Source organism: Serinus canaria, chromosome 1A (assembly GCF_022539315.1).
Source record: "Serinus canaria isolate serCan28SL12 chromosome 1A, serCan2020, whole genome shotgun sequence".
NCBI lineage: Eukaryota > Metazoa > Chordata > Aves > Passeriformes > Fringillidae > Serinus > Serinus canaria.
Window position 1 is genome coordinate 48881655 of NC_066314.1, and position 17257 is coordinate 48898911.

Genomic DNA, 17257 nt, shown 5'->3' on the forward strand with positions numbered 1-17257 from the left:
TCTGCTCAGCAAAGGTCAGGAAAAATGATGGAAAGCCTCTCTGGTGCCTCTGCATGGATGGAGCAGGTCAGTTTTGATGTGGCTTACACTGTTCCTCCCTGGGGCAGCTCTGGCTTTTCCAGGAAATAAACAGGACTAATGGAAAGCCTTAAGTTTCTTCCAGGCAAGCTCTCTTCCTGACCACCTTTGTCCAGCAATTAAAATGGCAGACACTTGTAAGAGTTAAGTGGATGTCATTCCAGATGTTTCCATTTGCCTCCAAGGTTAAGTCTACCCTGATGACAGGGATCAGTCTCTCCAAGCAGTCTTTGAGCACAAACTCACGGCACGCCTGATGAAGCAGGGAGGAAAGGAGGCTGCACAGCGTGAGGATGGTGCTGCTCTCACATGGCAGCCCATTCCTTCCTGGAGGGGATGGGTCTGCCATGCACAGCCTCCAGGCCACCCCCTCACAGAAAGGTGATGCCTTAATTTTAGCTTTCATATTTTTTAGATTCTGTACTGCTGCCTTAGTGTGTAACTCTGAACTTCTTATAACGTGTTAGCAAGTTCTCTTCACAGGGCAGTTAGACAAAGCAATCCTTTTCCAGCCTGAGAGCCAAGGACACCATGGCAGCTTCAGGCCCAAAAAGTGTAAACAGCAGCAAATTGAGGAGAGCAGTCTGGGAGGATGGGACTTCATAACCTGAAGCTGCAATTGGACAATTAACCCCAACATGTAAATGGACCAAAACTTATAAAAGTGTGAAACCTCGTGACCTGGGGTCCGTCTTGGGTGGAGCCATGGCCGGGCTCTTGCAGTGCCCAAGGTGTATCCTTTGAGGGCCTTTTAATAAATACCTACTTTATTCCTTTCACTCTGTCTAGCCTCTGCTCCAGGTAGCCTCAGAAGACATCAACCCCAGGACCAGGAGTGGTTCCCAGTCCTCCCCCCTCTGGAGAAGGGCCAGAGAGATGGAGACAGACTGGGGGGTTGTTTTGCTGACCCTGGATAGCCAAAAGCTTCTCCTGAACCTCATCTTTATCATCCCATGATGGACCTGTCACATTCCTGGCTGTTCTTTCAGTGCTCCAACCAGTGGCTCTTTTCTCTGGTCCCCTTCTGCCATGTAGGGCACACAGGACTGTGCCTCGGTTTCTCTTCTAAATCTTTCAGCACCTTCTGTTCAAGGCTATTGCTCAAAGATAAAAGTACATCCAGGAAGAGGGACAAGATCCTCTTACAGAAAGGCTTTGCATGAAGCCAGAGTCTCTGAAATCCACCTTCACAGCATGTTCAAGGACTAGGTGACACCATGAAAATTACTTTGGCACAAGGGAAAACATATGATGCAGATTAGGAGGTCAACTGTGCAAACTTTCTCAGGTCTGGAAAAGAAAAAGGAGCATCTGAGTTTGAGAGAAGGATTAGGTGAGCGCTGGCAAGGTCTTAGCCACTGCAGACAGCCTGATCAGGGAGATTATGGAGAACAGCAAAGAGACGTCCTGCCATTCTGTAAGACTGAAAAACTTGCAGGAGGAATGCCTGAAGTCTCCCAGGGCTGACACATCTGGGCTTGGGCACAGCCCTGGCAGCCCCAGGCCTGGCTCATACACACACAGCAGCTCACAGAGGGGATAGCTGGCACAAAAGAGAGAATACAAAGCCCAAGGTGAGGAGGAAAAAAAGAAAAAGAGTCGGTGCTACGTGTCCTTAACCTGTAATGGCATGAAAATTTTTCAGATGGGAGGATCTGGAAGGTCTTGTGAAAGCCTGAGCAAACTAATTCTCCCTGATTCCTGAAGCTCGAACTTCTCCAGACCTCACACACAGGCCTTTTTTGGGGCTACAGACATCATTAAACCTATGATGTCTTTCAGTAAGAGAAAGAAAAACCCCTTCCATTTACTGCACATTGTTCACCTTCTGTTCTGAAGTTCCATTGACATGGCCATGCACAAAGGATGGCCACGGTGGATACGCTGGGAGACTGTTGTTTTCCTGCCCATCCAACACCACCTCTGGGCCCTGTGATGAGGCAAAGCCTGCACACACCCCACAGAAACCTCTATTCACTTTGTACCTGCTGGGACACCAGCAGCACAGATCATGTGCTGCCCACGAGCGAAGATGGGAGGGGTGAGAGGGGAGCGCGACTTACTGGGCACGCGGTTGATCGCCTTCAGGGGTCTCAGCACACGGACAGTACGGATTGCAGACAGGTTTATGTTCTGGAGATCCAGGGAGTACTCCACCATCCTGCAGGAGGGGAAAGAGAGGGGGAGAGAGAGAGAGAAAAGAGAGAAAGTTTAAAAGAATCCAGAATTTTGGCTTGAGCCACAGGTTTATCATTTCTTCATTGAAGAGTTTCTGGAAGTTATGGGGATGAAGCCTGAGCTTCATCCTGGCACTTCTGGCCCCTGCACACAAGGCCAGCAGGACAGGAGGCATGTGGCCAGTTTTGTTGGGAGTTACCTGCAGCACAGCAGGGTGCTCCCTGTGCTCCCCTCATCTCCCACTGCAGGGTGTGGTCTCGGGAGGCAGCTTCAGCTAAACCTGCTTTATCTCACACAGAAATAAACCCTCTCACTTAAAGCACTAACTGCTTTGACTAAGTGGAAAGGCTTCCCCTGTGGCTGTGAATCACTCCTTTTTGACACTGACCAAAAGGAGAAAAGCCTAATTTTAGGACATATGCTAGACCTTAGCTCTCCTAACCCAAAAAACATGTGCTGAAAATAACCTCAAAGTGCAAATAGGTGTGACTCATGCATTGGCTTTGCTGCAAGAGCAGCAGGTGCAGGTCACAAAAAGTGACCTGGCCCAGCGTTCTCTCCTTGCCCAGTGTGGCAAATGTCTTGACTCTTTAAAAGCATGGCAGGAAATCATTATCATGATAATTTGATAATTAAAATGATATAATGATAATCCTGGCTAGAAAATTCCACCTGAGGACCTCAAATCATCTTTCACAGACATGTTTTCATGAACAGAGATGCATGAGGCCTCCAGGAAGACATGGGCTGTGGCAGCAGCTTCCCTTGGGTAACTCTGGTCTGCACATGGGATCAAGAGGGTGACAAAGTTGGCAGGTGAAATAGCAGCAGAGTCAACACGGGAACAGCTTCAACTGAATCTCTTCTCTGACATGAATAATGAAACTACAAAAAGTTCCCTTTTCCTTGGCCTTTTAACAAGACTCAGGCGATAGGAAGGGATTGGGGGGACGGGTTTTTGTTACTGCACCCTTTCTCAAACAAAAACATAACTTTTACAGAAAGACCCACAAGTCAACCAAAAGTTTACCCAAATCCCCCTGACAGGGAATCACTGAGAATTAAATGAGAGCTTAAGTGAGACACTGAGAGGGAAATGGGGTACAGCCAGTCTGTACAAAATAATCAGGGAGAGGCATAGAGTGAAATGGTGCAGTGGACTGATTCTTTTACAGATTACCCTCCGTTCAAGAGGACCTTGAAGAGCTAATGCCTGGTTATCTGTCTACACCTTTCACAAAGGGGACTTGTCAGAGTGATAGATTTTCAAACACGATGGGGTAAACCTGTCGAAGTGTTGTGATTATCCTCTCTCATGCTCTCTTTCTTTCTCTCCCTCATTACTTTCAGTCTGTTCTCTCCTGCACTTTTAGGGTAATTGCATGAAATAATTCTCCCTCTGAAATGCAGTGGCATTCATTTACCTCCATGGAGCTGTCAGTTCCACATATACCAAGTGCAGAAGAAGAGACAAGGGATTTCATGCAGATAATCAAAATATTCCCACGCCCAAAAAAAAGCCCCGACCCCAAACCAAGCAGAAATGTTCAACCAGCCTACAGAAAGAATTAGTGACAGACAGAGGCTTAGGATGCAGTCAGATGAAAGGAGGAGGAATGCACAGAGATAAAAACGCGTGGAGATGACTCCAGGACATCCCTATGTGGTGCAAAGGCACACAGTGAAAGGGCCTTGAGTGAACACTGACCAACCTTGCTCCAAATAAAGCAAGATTGTCTCATCAGCACGTTGTTGCTTCAGAATTAGACAGACCTGCTGAAACTTTGGAATTACAGTTACAGGCAAAGCACACTATAAAGAGTTGTATTGTTCCCAGGCCATGAGCTAGCAGCTCTTCACAGAGAGCTGACACACAGAAGCAGCTTCCTGACTGAAGGAGCCCCCACGCTGCAGTCTGTTGTGGGGGCATGTGTATGCACAGAAACATAAAAGCCTCAAGCTTGGGGAAGTCCCAAGCTTGAACTTCCTTTCCTCTCCCAAAACCACTTATCTCCTAAGAGAACTGGGTTGCCTCTGAGGGAAAAAAAAAAGAAAAATAATATTTGGAGCAGTAGCAGAACAATCTGAAACAAGAGTCAAATGCCAAGGAAGCTGTTGGCCCAAAATACATCTAATTTCAGAAAGTATTTTTTTCTGAACTGCAAGGAGCCAAATGAGAAGTCCTGAATAATACTCAGAGAAACCAAGCACAGGGGAAAAGCATGGGGCTAGGGGTGACATGAAACAGAGGTGACATCCTCTCTTAGCCTTAACCATGCAAAATTAATTTTAAAATGTTTTCAAACCATTTGGGTTTTGTCCTCTTGTGGCTACAGCTTGTGAGTAACCTTAACCTGGTGAACATCACTGCCTTCTCCTAGCTGGAATGAGTTTGCCACCTATATAGTACAGTTCCTGTGTCACTAGAAAATTATCAATCATCCAAGTAGTGACCGTGGGTCCTTTCAGCACAAGACAAATGCTGCCTTAACTCAACCCTGTGGTTCAGACAGCAGCAAGCCAGCCTCCTGCAGCCCTCAGTGGCCAGAGTCACAGATTTACTGCCATTATGTTCCAGCGTAGCCAGATAAAAAAGCTGAACAGACAATCACACTGCCAGGGAAAACAGCAGGCTGTTCCCAAGGATGGGTTAGCAAAGGGCAAACGCTGAATCTTTTCGAGAGCAACTTGTAACAAAAATGAACTCAGCCCTAGGAGGCTCCAGCTCGATTAACAGACCCCTTCTGCCTACAGTTCTTTCTGAGGCCTCCTGGTCTTGGCTGTAATAGCAGAGAAGTCCAGGATGCTTAAATCCCTGCAGATGGGATATGACTATTGTAGTCATGCAGATGTATCCAAACAACTTTGATGCAATTCCAGTGTAATTTTGCATTAGGGTCACTCATTTTTGCCTTTTCATTTCTAGTGATCACTTCAGCACCACTTATGTTCACTCCTCTCTTTGTGCCTGCCCATACGATGCAGGTGACCAAGGTGCAGTGAAACTCCATTGATTACCAAAAACCCACCCATCTTCTGCGTGGGTAAAACTGATAAAATCCAAGTGTTGCCTCCATTCTCTAATGAAATAGGATCGCTGAGTGACTCTGCTGGAGTCTCCAGGCACCTGCAGCATTTCAGGGGTTGCTAGCCCAGCTCTTGTAGTTATTATCATTCTCCAGCCAGCCCTGCTTCCCACAGCCTGGAAACCCTGGACACTCAACCCCCTCTAGGTTTGGACTATCTCCCAATGCCATACATGGGGGTGGCAGCAGGCTGACACAAAAGGACTCATTGCAAGTAGTGATCAGTCAGAAGCTGCCAGCAGCTTTATCTCAGGAGGTTCACATTTCCTGTGTCTAGAGACCTTGTGGTGGTGGGTCAGGTGTACTGTGCTTGTTTGGACTCTTGGACAGCTGGGTTTTGGATCTTTATCACATCAGCAACCTGCAGAAGCCTGTGTTTGCTGGGTGTCTGTAAACCAAGGTAAGGTTACAGCCAGTACAAAGTGGTTGAACTCCAGGCTCCTTGTCCTTGCTTTGTAGCAGCTCGGTGCCATCAGCGAGGGCACCCCCCATGACCTGACTACCCTTCATCTTGTTCTCCTCTCTTTTTTGGCTGCTTAAGGCACGTCTTGTTAGTAAACACCATAAATTCTTCTTCTTTAAGGTTTGGGGGCAGTCAGACAAAGTCTAGGGTGTGGGAAGGGGAAGAAAGAAAAAGAAAAAGAAAAAGAAAAAGAAAAGAAAGAAAAGAAAAGAAAAAGAAAAAGAAAAAGAAAAAGAAAAAGAAAAAGAAAAAGAAAAAGAAAAAGAAAAAAAAAAAGAAAAAGAAAAAGAAAAAGAAAAAGAAAAAGAAAAAATGTTTTGGGTTTGAGTCCTTCCCCTTTATCATGAGGGAGCAGGGATATGCATCTCTTCTGAGGGGAACAGCAGCTCATTTCTGGCATCACTAAATTATTTTGTGGCCTCTTGTGTGAATGGGTGAGTAGAAGGACAGGTTCAGAAGCTTAAACTATGCTAAATAAGAGAAACTTGTCATCTGATGGAATTTGAGTGCCGAGCTGTCATGATAATTAAATGTTTACAGTAATTCTTCTTCCCTTGCCAGAGGTTTCCTTTTTCAAAACCTTTCACGTGAAACTTTTTTGGAAGGAGAGGGGATTGGCACAGGCAGTGTCCTCACACCAAACAGCTCAAGACTGATACATGTTGGGAACATTGTCAGGGTGGGGAAAAGGGACAGGGGCACTGCCTGCATGCATGGGTTCATCCTGCAGAAGCAGGGGAATGCCTGGCAGAGAACACCTCTCCACCTGAGTTCTGCCTCCCTCCCCCCTCTCAAGGCATCCTACCTGCTCCCTGCCTCCTTACATCCCTCTGACACACGCCTGCCTGCAACATTTCCACCTCTCATTTCAATCTTTCTTCTTCATTTCCACTTTTTCCATTTGCCCCTTGACTTTCCTTCGTATTTTCCCATTTAGGTAACTCTGCTCAGGTGAGCACACAGAGGACCTGGAGTTAAACAGAGGAACTGCAGGGAACAAGTGAGCAATTTGTTAGCACGCTGACCCTGTCCAGAATGTGGCTGGTCTTGTGTCCCCTGTCCCGTGTCACGGCGCTGGAGCAGACAGCGAGTGCAAGGGGACACGGGGGCACGGAAACCTTCAGAGCTCGCAGGGCCTCGACAGCACCAGAACGGCTTCACCAGCTCCAGCCTGGCTCTTCTTTGGGCCTGGGCACCTGTGAGCTCCAGAGGGGCCTTGGATCTGCCCTGGCACTCGGCAGGGGCAGCACTCGTGCTCCAAGAGCAAAAGTGCACGGCCAGCATGGCTCTGTGCCAGGCACAGGAGAGCAGACTGAGCAGCAGGAGGGAGAGTAAAGCTGAGGCTCTCTAAAATAGACATAATGACAATACTAAAGCCATGTAAGGAATCCAGAAAATTCAGACTTATTTGCTGCACGTGTGACCTGAGATAATACACTTATGCAATGCCTGGCTAGCTGCTACCTAGCAGTTACATTCAGTGAAATCCATTAGTAAAGCAGTTCAAACATTACCATTTACCTCTTCATATTTACATCTCCTTATACCTTTATTAAATACTTACTAACTTTCCTAGTCTTGGCTTCTGAACTTCTATTTGCTGAAAATTAGCAGCCAAAAAATGGCATTTAAAACCTATTCTGAAAACATTCATGAAAAATACCGAGCCAGTATTTTTCTTATGACACAAAGCCAATATGTTTTTGTCAAATTCAAAAGCTGTCTAATTCCCCTTCTCTGATAGAAGTTTTCAATTGAAATCTAATTAACTGCAGACTAATCAATTCATATTTTTTGTCAAATAAATTTAGGTTTGGCACTGAAGACACAAACTTCATGGCTGTGACTTTCTAGCTATAATTTTAGACTCACTATGGGTCTCTGTGGGAAATGAAGCTTTTTCTGCCTGTGGACTTCCATTTGATGCCTACATCTATGAGCACCTGATATGACCAGATCAGAAGACTTTGATTGATCTCTGCTCTGAATTCCTTCAGCTTCTCAGCTGTGTGAGGGCTCAAAGACTGCTGTGTATATCTATCATGGCTAGATGGGATTTAATCAATGTCTTCTATGTACAGGAATTTCTCTTTCTGTCCTTGGCTCCTTGATCTGGCTATCACATTTTGCAAACTGGAATTTCTAGGACTTTAAAAATCTAGAACATAGGAGTCCATAGGAAAAACAATAGACCATCACTTTTCCCTGACTGAAATTTTATTCAGATATCTGTGCCAAAGGTTGGAGCTGACAGCTCTACAAAATGTCTAGCCCCTGATGCATGAGCTCAAGTCTTCCACCTGAAGTTTGTGGGAGACTGATTTACCCCTAAATTCTTCTACTTCAGTCATACATATCAGGACAAGAAGGTGGTCTCACTGCCTCTGCTCTGGCTTCAAAGACTGTGGCTACAATACAAAGAAGGAGCAAAGCTGGAATTTGTACTGGACAATGAACTCCAGTGGTCCCATATCTCCCCTCTTACATTACTGACCCCCTCTAGGGGAAGGAAAGTAAAAAAAGGCACATGCATCACTAGATCCACACAGCCCTGGTCCTCTGTGGCCAGAGGTGTAGCCATTGGCAGGAAGCAGGGAGAACAGGGGTGGCCAGGCTACCCCAGAGACTCCATCAGCTGAATCTGTGCTGTGCAAAGGGAAGGCAGGCAGCAAAATCCACTTACTGGGACCACCAGCACTGGAGTAACAGCACTGAGCAGGAGGAAGAGTACACAGATAGGCAGGAGAAAGAGCACCCAGATAAAGGTCTAGAGCATGGAGCACATGGGGCATCCAAGGTTCTTCCTGACATCCCTTGCTAAGGCTGGACATGCCTGAGCTTGTACCCAAAGAGAGCTGGAAGATGAATCCAATCTCCTGTAAATCCAGCTGGACACATTGGAAGCAGGGCCAGGAGATTTTGATGAGACCTGGCCAGACACTGGGCAAGAGCGAAGGGCTGCTGCTTCCACTCAGAGTCTGCAGCCACAGGATGCACACAAACCAGCAGATGCACACGTGCTGCTTGCCACACCAGCAGGGCTTCCAGCCAGGACCAGATTTTTTTAAGATTTCTGCCCCATGCCCCCACCATTTTGCTCTGTAGCTGGAACCACATCCTTATTTTCCCCAAAGGTCCAGCAGGCTGTGGCAAAAGTTTAAGACTCTTTCATTATCTGGACCTGATCTTTTGCTGTATGGACATCGTGGTGCAGGGCAGCCAGGCAGATGCCAGCACCAACCCTCCTATCAGCTCTTTTGGGATAGATTGGTATATCTATTGGAATAAAATCCCAATATTACTGGGTGGAACATGCCTGGGCTCGTCGGGCCCTTGCTGCTGGACCAAAGGCGGCAGCTGTGGTATTTCACCTCAGAGACACCCTTGGCTGGCTGGAAGTTGCAGTTAGGCACTTGGAATGAGTCCAGGCATGGTAGAAACTCCGTTTACCTCTGGTGGAAAGGGTTCAGGTGATGGTGAAGAGGAAAAGGATAGGGTTCTGCCAGAGGGTTAAACCCAGAGTTTTATTCACAGAGCCCTGAATCTTGGTAACAGCACCCAACAGAACACCAACCGCGTGGTCTCACTGTCTTTTAAGCCCACAGGGAGGGGGGAGGGAAAGGATAGGTAAGCCACCAACCAGGTGGGAGGGGGAGGGTCTCAGGGGACAATGACAAATAGGCCAATGACCCCAGGTCTGAGAAGCATCTTTTGAACTTCTGCCAATCACACGACACCCTTACTGGAATGTGGAGCTTGATGGACAGCACTTAGGAAGGGGGCAAGGGGGAGGGGAAGGAAGAAGTTGGCACACCTGAGGGAGGAACAGGGACAGGATATTGCTTCACACTGCAACATATATCTATATAGATACCTGAAAAACAACTTGTGCATTTGCACCCATTTTGCACAGTTTGGTTTGGTGCCTCTGGGGCCAGGCTTCAACATGCACCCTAAACAGATGATCCAAAATCCTTTCAACATCTACCACAGAAAAAGTGGAATAACACAGTAGGCCTCCAAATTGCTCTGCAAACCACAGTGTACTAAGCTAAGTCCTGCTTATCTCTTTTAAATTTAGAGCTCATTATGCTGCAAAAAGACAACTCTCTGCTGACATGAAAACTGAAGCACAGAAGTAAAAAAAAAAAAGCCTTGCTAGTAAAACAAGAAATGCAAAAATTACACTCTTCTTTCCTCATTTATAAAATATAATAATAATAAAGAGTCTATAATTCTGTTAGCAAAAAGACATTTCCTCAGGGAGTTATAGATCAATTACTAATTACACAGTCAGCTCCTGAGCTGTGATGCTTTGTATTCTTAAAAAAATAACCTGCAACTCTCCCCCCTCCAGTACAAAATATTTTTTTACTTTTTTCTTTAATATTGCTGTGCAAGCAAAAGCCTCTGAAAGCTTCCAGAGCCTGTGAGACTGGTCCCTTGCTGCCTGGAATGTGATTATTTCACACCCTGGAACACTCAGATTTCTCTCCAAACTGTGTACTAAGAGAAAATGTCAGAGTTTCTTAATAGTTTCAGAGACATGATACGAAAAGACATAAGCAGGTTTTCACACTGTGATAAGAAAGCCAGAAGGACTCGCCAAGCTCAGATGACTGAATGCGAGCAATGGGGCCTCACTTCTGAAAACCAAGAGTCAGAACACAGGCTGAGCTCTGTGCTTCACTGCTTAGGGGGGAAAAAAAGGAAAATAAAAAAGAATGCCTGCATTTTGGTCCTATAAGCCTGCTGGTTTTACCTTTTTGGGGACTTTGTGTTTTGTTTTTTTTAAAGAAACCTAACATTCACATGGTAGGGAATTAGCTTTCAGGAAGGCAAAAAATCAGAGGCAATAATTGAGAACTACCCGTTATGCAGGCAGGGTAGTGCTGCCTCCCTGTTTTGATTCTTCTCTGGTGTGATTCATTTCGTTTTGATGACTGCTTTCATTTCAATATGTTGCACATCTAGGGATAGCTTTACTGGGAGAAAGCAAATGAAATAATTAGTATCATTAAGGAGGGAAAAGCGAGTGCATGTTTGAGGGGAGGGCTGTGCTGCTGCTATTTCTACCTTTGGTTAAGATGCTATTTAGTCTGCTGCTTGCTGGTTTCCATCTTTTTCTGATCACTACTTGAAACACCTAATTGCTATATTTATTACAGTTTTCTTTGACTTGCCATAATTTTATAGAGATTTCTATTTGGCATCGAACATTAGCTCAGCCAGGATTTTCTGAGCATTCTGCTGTTTACCCTGCTGCTAATAAGTATTTAATGATCTGAGATTTTAAAGTCATAACTATGCAAATTCTGGCCAGGTCCCTGAAGGACTGCAGTTAATTAAAAGCAAAGAAAAAGCAGAAGATTGGCAACACTTCCCCATCTTGTTAGGTTAAGGCCAGTTGGTGTCTTTCGGGTTAAGAGGCATCTTCCCAGTGTGGAAGGGCACCATGCAGTGATGGATTTGTTTCCTGGAAACAGGTGGGCATTTGAGAATGGGGGGTTGGTATCTCACATCCTTCAGAGAGCTGCCAGTTCCCTTTCCCAGGCTGAAATATAGAGGGATGAAATTGGGGCCATAAGTGCTTTCTATGTAAGGAGAAAGTTGATGTTCGCAGTGATGCTGCACGTCTGAAAAGAGTTTGGATGGATGAATTTGGGAGGCATCATCCCTCCAGGTTTTTGGAAAGAATGCCATATCTAGGGAATTATGGGGAACAGAACTCAAGGACAGTAGAGAACTATCAGAAAGAAAACGTACCTCAGTTAATAGAAATACTTTCCAGACTCCCAGTGTGGAAGCTGCATAAAGCACTCCTGAAGAAGCAACTAGCCAAAAGGGACACCAAGTGAGATGAAGTGTTCTGCTCAGTTTAAGGGGCTGCCAGGCTTGCCTGAAAAGATATTTCAGCTGTCCAAGACCCTCTCCCCAAAGGTTGCATGACTACTCAGCAGGTCAAAGGTGCTTTGGAAAAGAAATGGAGCTCCAGGAGAGCTGTGCTGCCATACTGTAGGTGAAATTAAAAATCAAATTTAGGAAGGCATTCAGACTTTAATGACAGTATTTACCCATGATGATGTGTTTTGAAACCAATTGTTTTTCTTATCACGAAAGATACACCACATATTATAGGCTTGGATTTATGAACCTTTCTGAAGAAATTGGACAAGAAATATTCAACTGAACTCATTATGGCACATTCTGGCCAACAGGCAAAAAGATGATGGAGGAATCTGGTGACAAAGTGCTGGCTTGGCCAGCCACCTAGAGCATGAGACTGGCAGAGAACTGGGCTAATCCTGTGCAGAAATATTAACCAGCATTTAATTAGAAGAAAAATTAGGTTTTAGAGAACTGAAAGACCAGTCAGAAGATTAAATAAAAGACCAAAGGGGAAAGTGATAAAACTAGGAAAAGAGTTAATTCTTACAGAACCTACATGTCAAGAACAAAACTAATCAAGGCACTAAAAGATGTAAAGAGGAGAAAAATAGTGTTGCCTATAGACCAGTGCCAGGGGCCTGAGTAATAAAGAGAATAAGAATTGTTCATCTTATAAGCAGAATGCCTAAATGGCATTGGGAAAGCCTGGTGGGAAAATCTGCATGAAAGGAATAATAAAATCAAGGATTTTAACCTAGTCGGGAGGCTCAAGTGGACAGAAAGAGAGGGGGAGTAACACACTCTGCAGAAATGGCATTTTCTAGTACAGAGTCAGTGACAAAATACTTCTGGATTAATTTTCTGCCATATAGAGAATTCCTTCTGCCTAGAGAAATGGACTGACAGGAGCCTCATGAAATTCAACAGATGAGTGCAAGGTCCTGCATTTGGGCTGGACTGATGGACAGTGGTGCTGCTGCAGAGGAGCTGCCCGTCCTGGGAGACAGGTCCACCAGGGAAGGACAATGACACACCAAGCTGCACCAGTCAGATTGCAGCAGGGAGATGAGGGAAGGATTATGCCCCTTACTTTGCACTCAGCAGACCACATCTAGAGCATCACATTCACTTTTGGCCCTCCAATAAAAGGAGGTGTTGGTAAATTGAAGCAAGTTCAGTGGAGGCTCACCAAGGTGCCCAGGCTTGGAGCATTTGACCTGTAAGGAGAGGAGTTTGGTGGGGCCTAAGAGCAGTTCCTTGGTACCTACAAGGCAGTGAGATTTAAGCCAGAATCTTTACAGTTCCACATGGCAGGAGAACAAGACACAACAAATAAAAATACAAAGAGGAAAGGGAGGTTCAGACTAGTTACAGAGATACATCTGCAGTGAGGCTGGGATGGTGAGCGATGGTGCCATCTCCATCCATGGGGGTCTTCAAGACTTGACTGGACAACTCTAACTTGAGTTTGCTGTTGACTCTCCTTTGAACAAGATTGTAATGGAGACCCTACAAGGCCCTTTCCAATGATCCTGTGGATGTGATTGGGTATGTCCATATCACACCAGAATACAGGCTAACTAGCTGTCTTGATAAAAGCACTCTCCCAATTCACCTCTAAGAATTAAATTTGGGCAATGCATTGGAGGTACCTAAATCTCCTTGGAAGTTCCCAGCCTTGGAAATCACAGACAATTGCGTTCAAGAATGGAAGACAGATTTTCTATCAAGTTCTTAAAAAAAAAAAAAAATAGAACTTGATTGCACATGTTATGTCCAAGACATGTAAGGTCACCAACAGCACCAGGTATATCTCGTGGATTTGAGAGGCCATATGAATCTGAAAACACACAGAAACAGCCACAGAATCATAAAATCATTTAGATTGGAGAATGCCTTTAAGATCATTGAGTCCAATTCAACCTAGCCAAGTCTGCCACCAAACCCTGTCCTTAAGCACTAGTCACATCTACATGTCTTTTAAAAGTGTCAAACTAGTCAGACTTCAATTCATGAGCTGTGGAGTACAGTCAAGTGGTGTTTAGGAATATTTATCAGGTATCCTAGAAGCTTCAGGAGGGACAAGAAAGGTGAACAGGCTAAGAAGATAGTACAACATGAGTGGAAGCAAAAGCAGCAACATAATAGCAGGAAAGGGAAAGGTGATACTCATGAATATAAATTAGGAGATGGACTCCTAGAAAATTTGTAAGAGAACTGAAAGAGCACATAAAATGGTGTAAGTTTTAAAACAAGAAAACAGAATTGTCACTAACAGCATAAAAAAGGCAGAAAACATCAGTTAAAATTAAAAGTCCTCTGGGGAAGGTCAGATGATGTAAGTGCACCATTGATCATAATGAGCTAATTTCAGCTCCAGCTGTGATCAAGTATTTCAGGCTGTGTCTAAATAGGGATTTTCTAAGATAAGCAAGTCTGGACAATTTGTATGCAAGAGTTTTAAAAGAGACGGCCAGCAAAGATCTGGACCAGTACTGATAATTTTTGATTAGACTCAGAAAACTGGGAAAGCATCCAAGGGTCAAAGGAATTCTGATGTTGTGCCAGTACACAGTGATCTCAGTGACAGGACTGATGCTGGTGACAGAACAGTGATGAAATTGTCAATATGCATCTTGGATAGATTATGGATTAAAAGTGGATAACAAAATTAACCATACCCAATACAAGTGTAAGGGAAAATAGACATCATCAAACTAATGTGTTATAATCTCTTATGAGATTACAAGTCTGGTTCACACAAGTAATTAGGTTGATATGGCTGGAATGATATGTAATCATCATGACATACATTAGCTGGAGAAAAACCATCTAAGTAATAAACCTCACATGCAACACTAAATGGGGATTCATTTGTGAGCAGATGTACTTCTGTAATGCACAATTCTTGCCACTCTGTTCTTTATTTATTTATCACAACCTGACAGAAAACTAAAAAAGTCACTGATGGATTTTGCAGTTGAGGTGTATTTTTGGGAGAACAGAAAAAAAATGAAGATGACAAGTCAGGGATAGAACAGCATGAACTGCTTTGGAAATGCAAATAATATGTATTCCAGTTTGCAAAAAATGGAACCAACGTACATCTGTGAACAAAGTTTACTGTTCCTACTAATAGGAAGGGGTTTTCTCTCTTCAGAAGAGGAGACAGGAAAAAAAACCCAACCAATCAATCTTGGAGACCATGAAGAAAGCATCTGAATGAATTGATTGTGAGGTGCTGTGATTGAATGGACAGGCTACTGCAATACTTGGCTATAGGAAATGGGAAATTTCAGGCAGGAACAGTAAGACAATATTACAACCAGTGGCACTGAAACAGACCGAAGCACTGACAGAATGCTCTGCCTTATATTCTGAAATGCACCACTTTTAAATGCTGTTTAAGAACACCACAAGAATATCTCAAAATACCAAAATATCCAAAATGCCATTTCTCATACCAAAGAATGAGAATAAGGACAGGTGTAATTTGACCACAGTTTGAGATCTGCATGGCACACTCTACTGTGATAATGGATGGAAGTAAAGACAGCATTCTGTGAAAGACAGATCCTCTCCTCAGTCAATGGAATTCAAGCAACAAGAAGTTAGAGAAAGATTTTGGGCATATTTTTGGGGACACATATGCAATCACAATCAAACACTGACCACCCCTGCCCCCCACAGCGAAGTTCTTTGCCCCTTAATTTCCCTACCATGTCTCAGGGATGCCACAGAAGAGGGCAAGGACAGACAGAATTCCCACCACAGATGGTTAATTACAGCACTTGGATCATGAGAGGCAGAACAACCTCTCCCTATGTGGAATTCATGCCCCCAAGGTCAGGGAGACCCTCAGGTCAGATGTATAGAGGGATGGTATCTCCTTTCCTAGAGGGACAGTGGCATCATCTCTGGCCACACGTGAATGCAACTGTTTCACAGAATAGAGTGAGCAGGGGCAATTGTTCACTCTTGCACTGCTAGAGAGCTGCCTGGCTTGATGAGTATGAGCCCAGAAACAAGTGACTCTTCCCTTAAATTCACACACATACAGACTCTGGCTGACATTTCCAATCTGATCAGCTTTCTCATTATCTCAACTTTCAAACCACCATAGGCTCTCACTTGAGGTAGCTGCCCTCTGGAGCTGCCTCAGTTCAAGCTCTCAAACACACCCATCACTGTGGGAAACAAATGACGCCAGACAGGACCTAATCACGCAGGGAAGGGAAGAGGGACTCCCACCAGGACAGCTGGTGGTGACGAGCACAGTCTGCTTGAAACGTCTGGGAGCCTGCAACCTCCTGTCACCAGCAAGCACTTGGGAATGGGAGCATCAACAAGCTGAATCTGCAGCCCTGGTTGTTTGTGCACACAAGGGGCATTGGCACTCTTCAAACCAAATTGCTTCATATGATTTTTGGAGGTCTGAGGGGAGCATTGAGGGAGAACATTAACTTATAACTGTTGTTTTGGGGTTTTTCCTAACCCTTTCAGAACAAACAAAAAAAACATTTTGAAGGTGGTTAGGGGAGGGAGTGTTTGAGAGGGGAGAAAATTCTGGTGATGTCAGCTCCTATTGCCATGGAAACTGAACATTTTTAGTGACAATGGAGTCTTCCTCCTTGAGCTGCTGGGTTGCAGGGGCAAGCAGGGCAAGGGCACACGAGGGAATTCAGCTAACTAAAACTATAGCTTCTGGCTTTCCAAGAAAGTGAGGAAATAACTACAAATTATTGCCTGAATACATGGTTTATGTAACCAAAACACCTTCTGGGGCCATAGCAGCAAGCACTCATTATGCTCTTTGATAAAACGTGCTGCTGTGCAGCAAAACAGGTGAAGACATCTCAGCTGCCCAGGAATGCCCCACAGAATGAGCCCTGCCTGCACCTCACTTTTCCATGCTACAGTCTGTTCTTTGCAACCTTTGCTGCCTTGCTGATGTTTATTTGGAAAGGGAGAAGGGAGGAGAAGGGGTTGGGAAGTACAGTCCATATTCTTGAGGCTGAGAGAAGCTGCATGGACTCCAGGCTGGGCATTGCTCCCCAACATCAGGGGTGTTTCCCTGGGAGCCAAGTTTATGACCTCCCTTAGAGAAAGCAAGAATCCAGGATGATGAAAAGGAGAAGGCTCTTAGAGAAAACTGATTAGCCTCTCATCAGGATCTAGCTCCCTGGCACGGAGAAAATGTGTAAGACCTAATGCTAGGTGTCCTCCCTAAGTCAATGCTAAGGCAGCATCTGGACAACATGGCTTCAGGAGCCATGATCCAGGTGTGGAATCAATAAGGATAAAGGCTGGGGCTTACATTTGAGGTTAAGCAAAGGCCTACAGTATGCAAGAACAAGTTAAAGCCTTGGATTTGATTTAAACAGTGCAAAAAATTTTAATGAATTTCAAAGAATAATGAATTAACAACCACAAGCTTTTATAACTCGAAATACATTATATAGTCATTAGTTCTATATAACTAAATGGAAAAATCTTTCTTTGGCAGAAGCCCTTTGAGATCAGATATTCTAATGAGATTACTATCATTTCATTTTGACACCTC

General features: G+C 44.6%; 1 protein-coding gene across 1 annotated transcript in view; it reads right to left on the bottom strand.

The window, feature by feature from the left end:
• Positions 1-17257, bottom strand: part of CACNA1I (calcium voltage-gated channel subunit alpha1 I) — a 149438-nt gene that overhangs the window by 63326 nt on the left and 68855 nt on the right. Inside the window, exon 4 of the mRNA XM_050969913.1 lies at positions 2057-2239. Coding sequence (XP_050825870.1) covers positions 2057-2239 — 183 coding nt within the window. The remainder of the gene's footprint in view (positions 1-2056; positions 2240-17257) is intronic.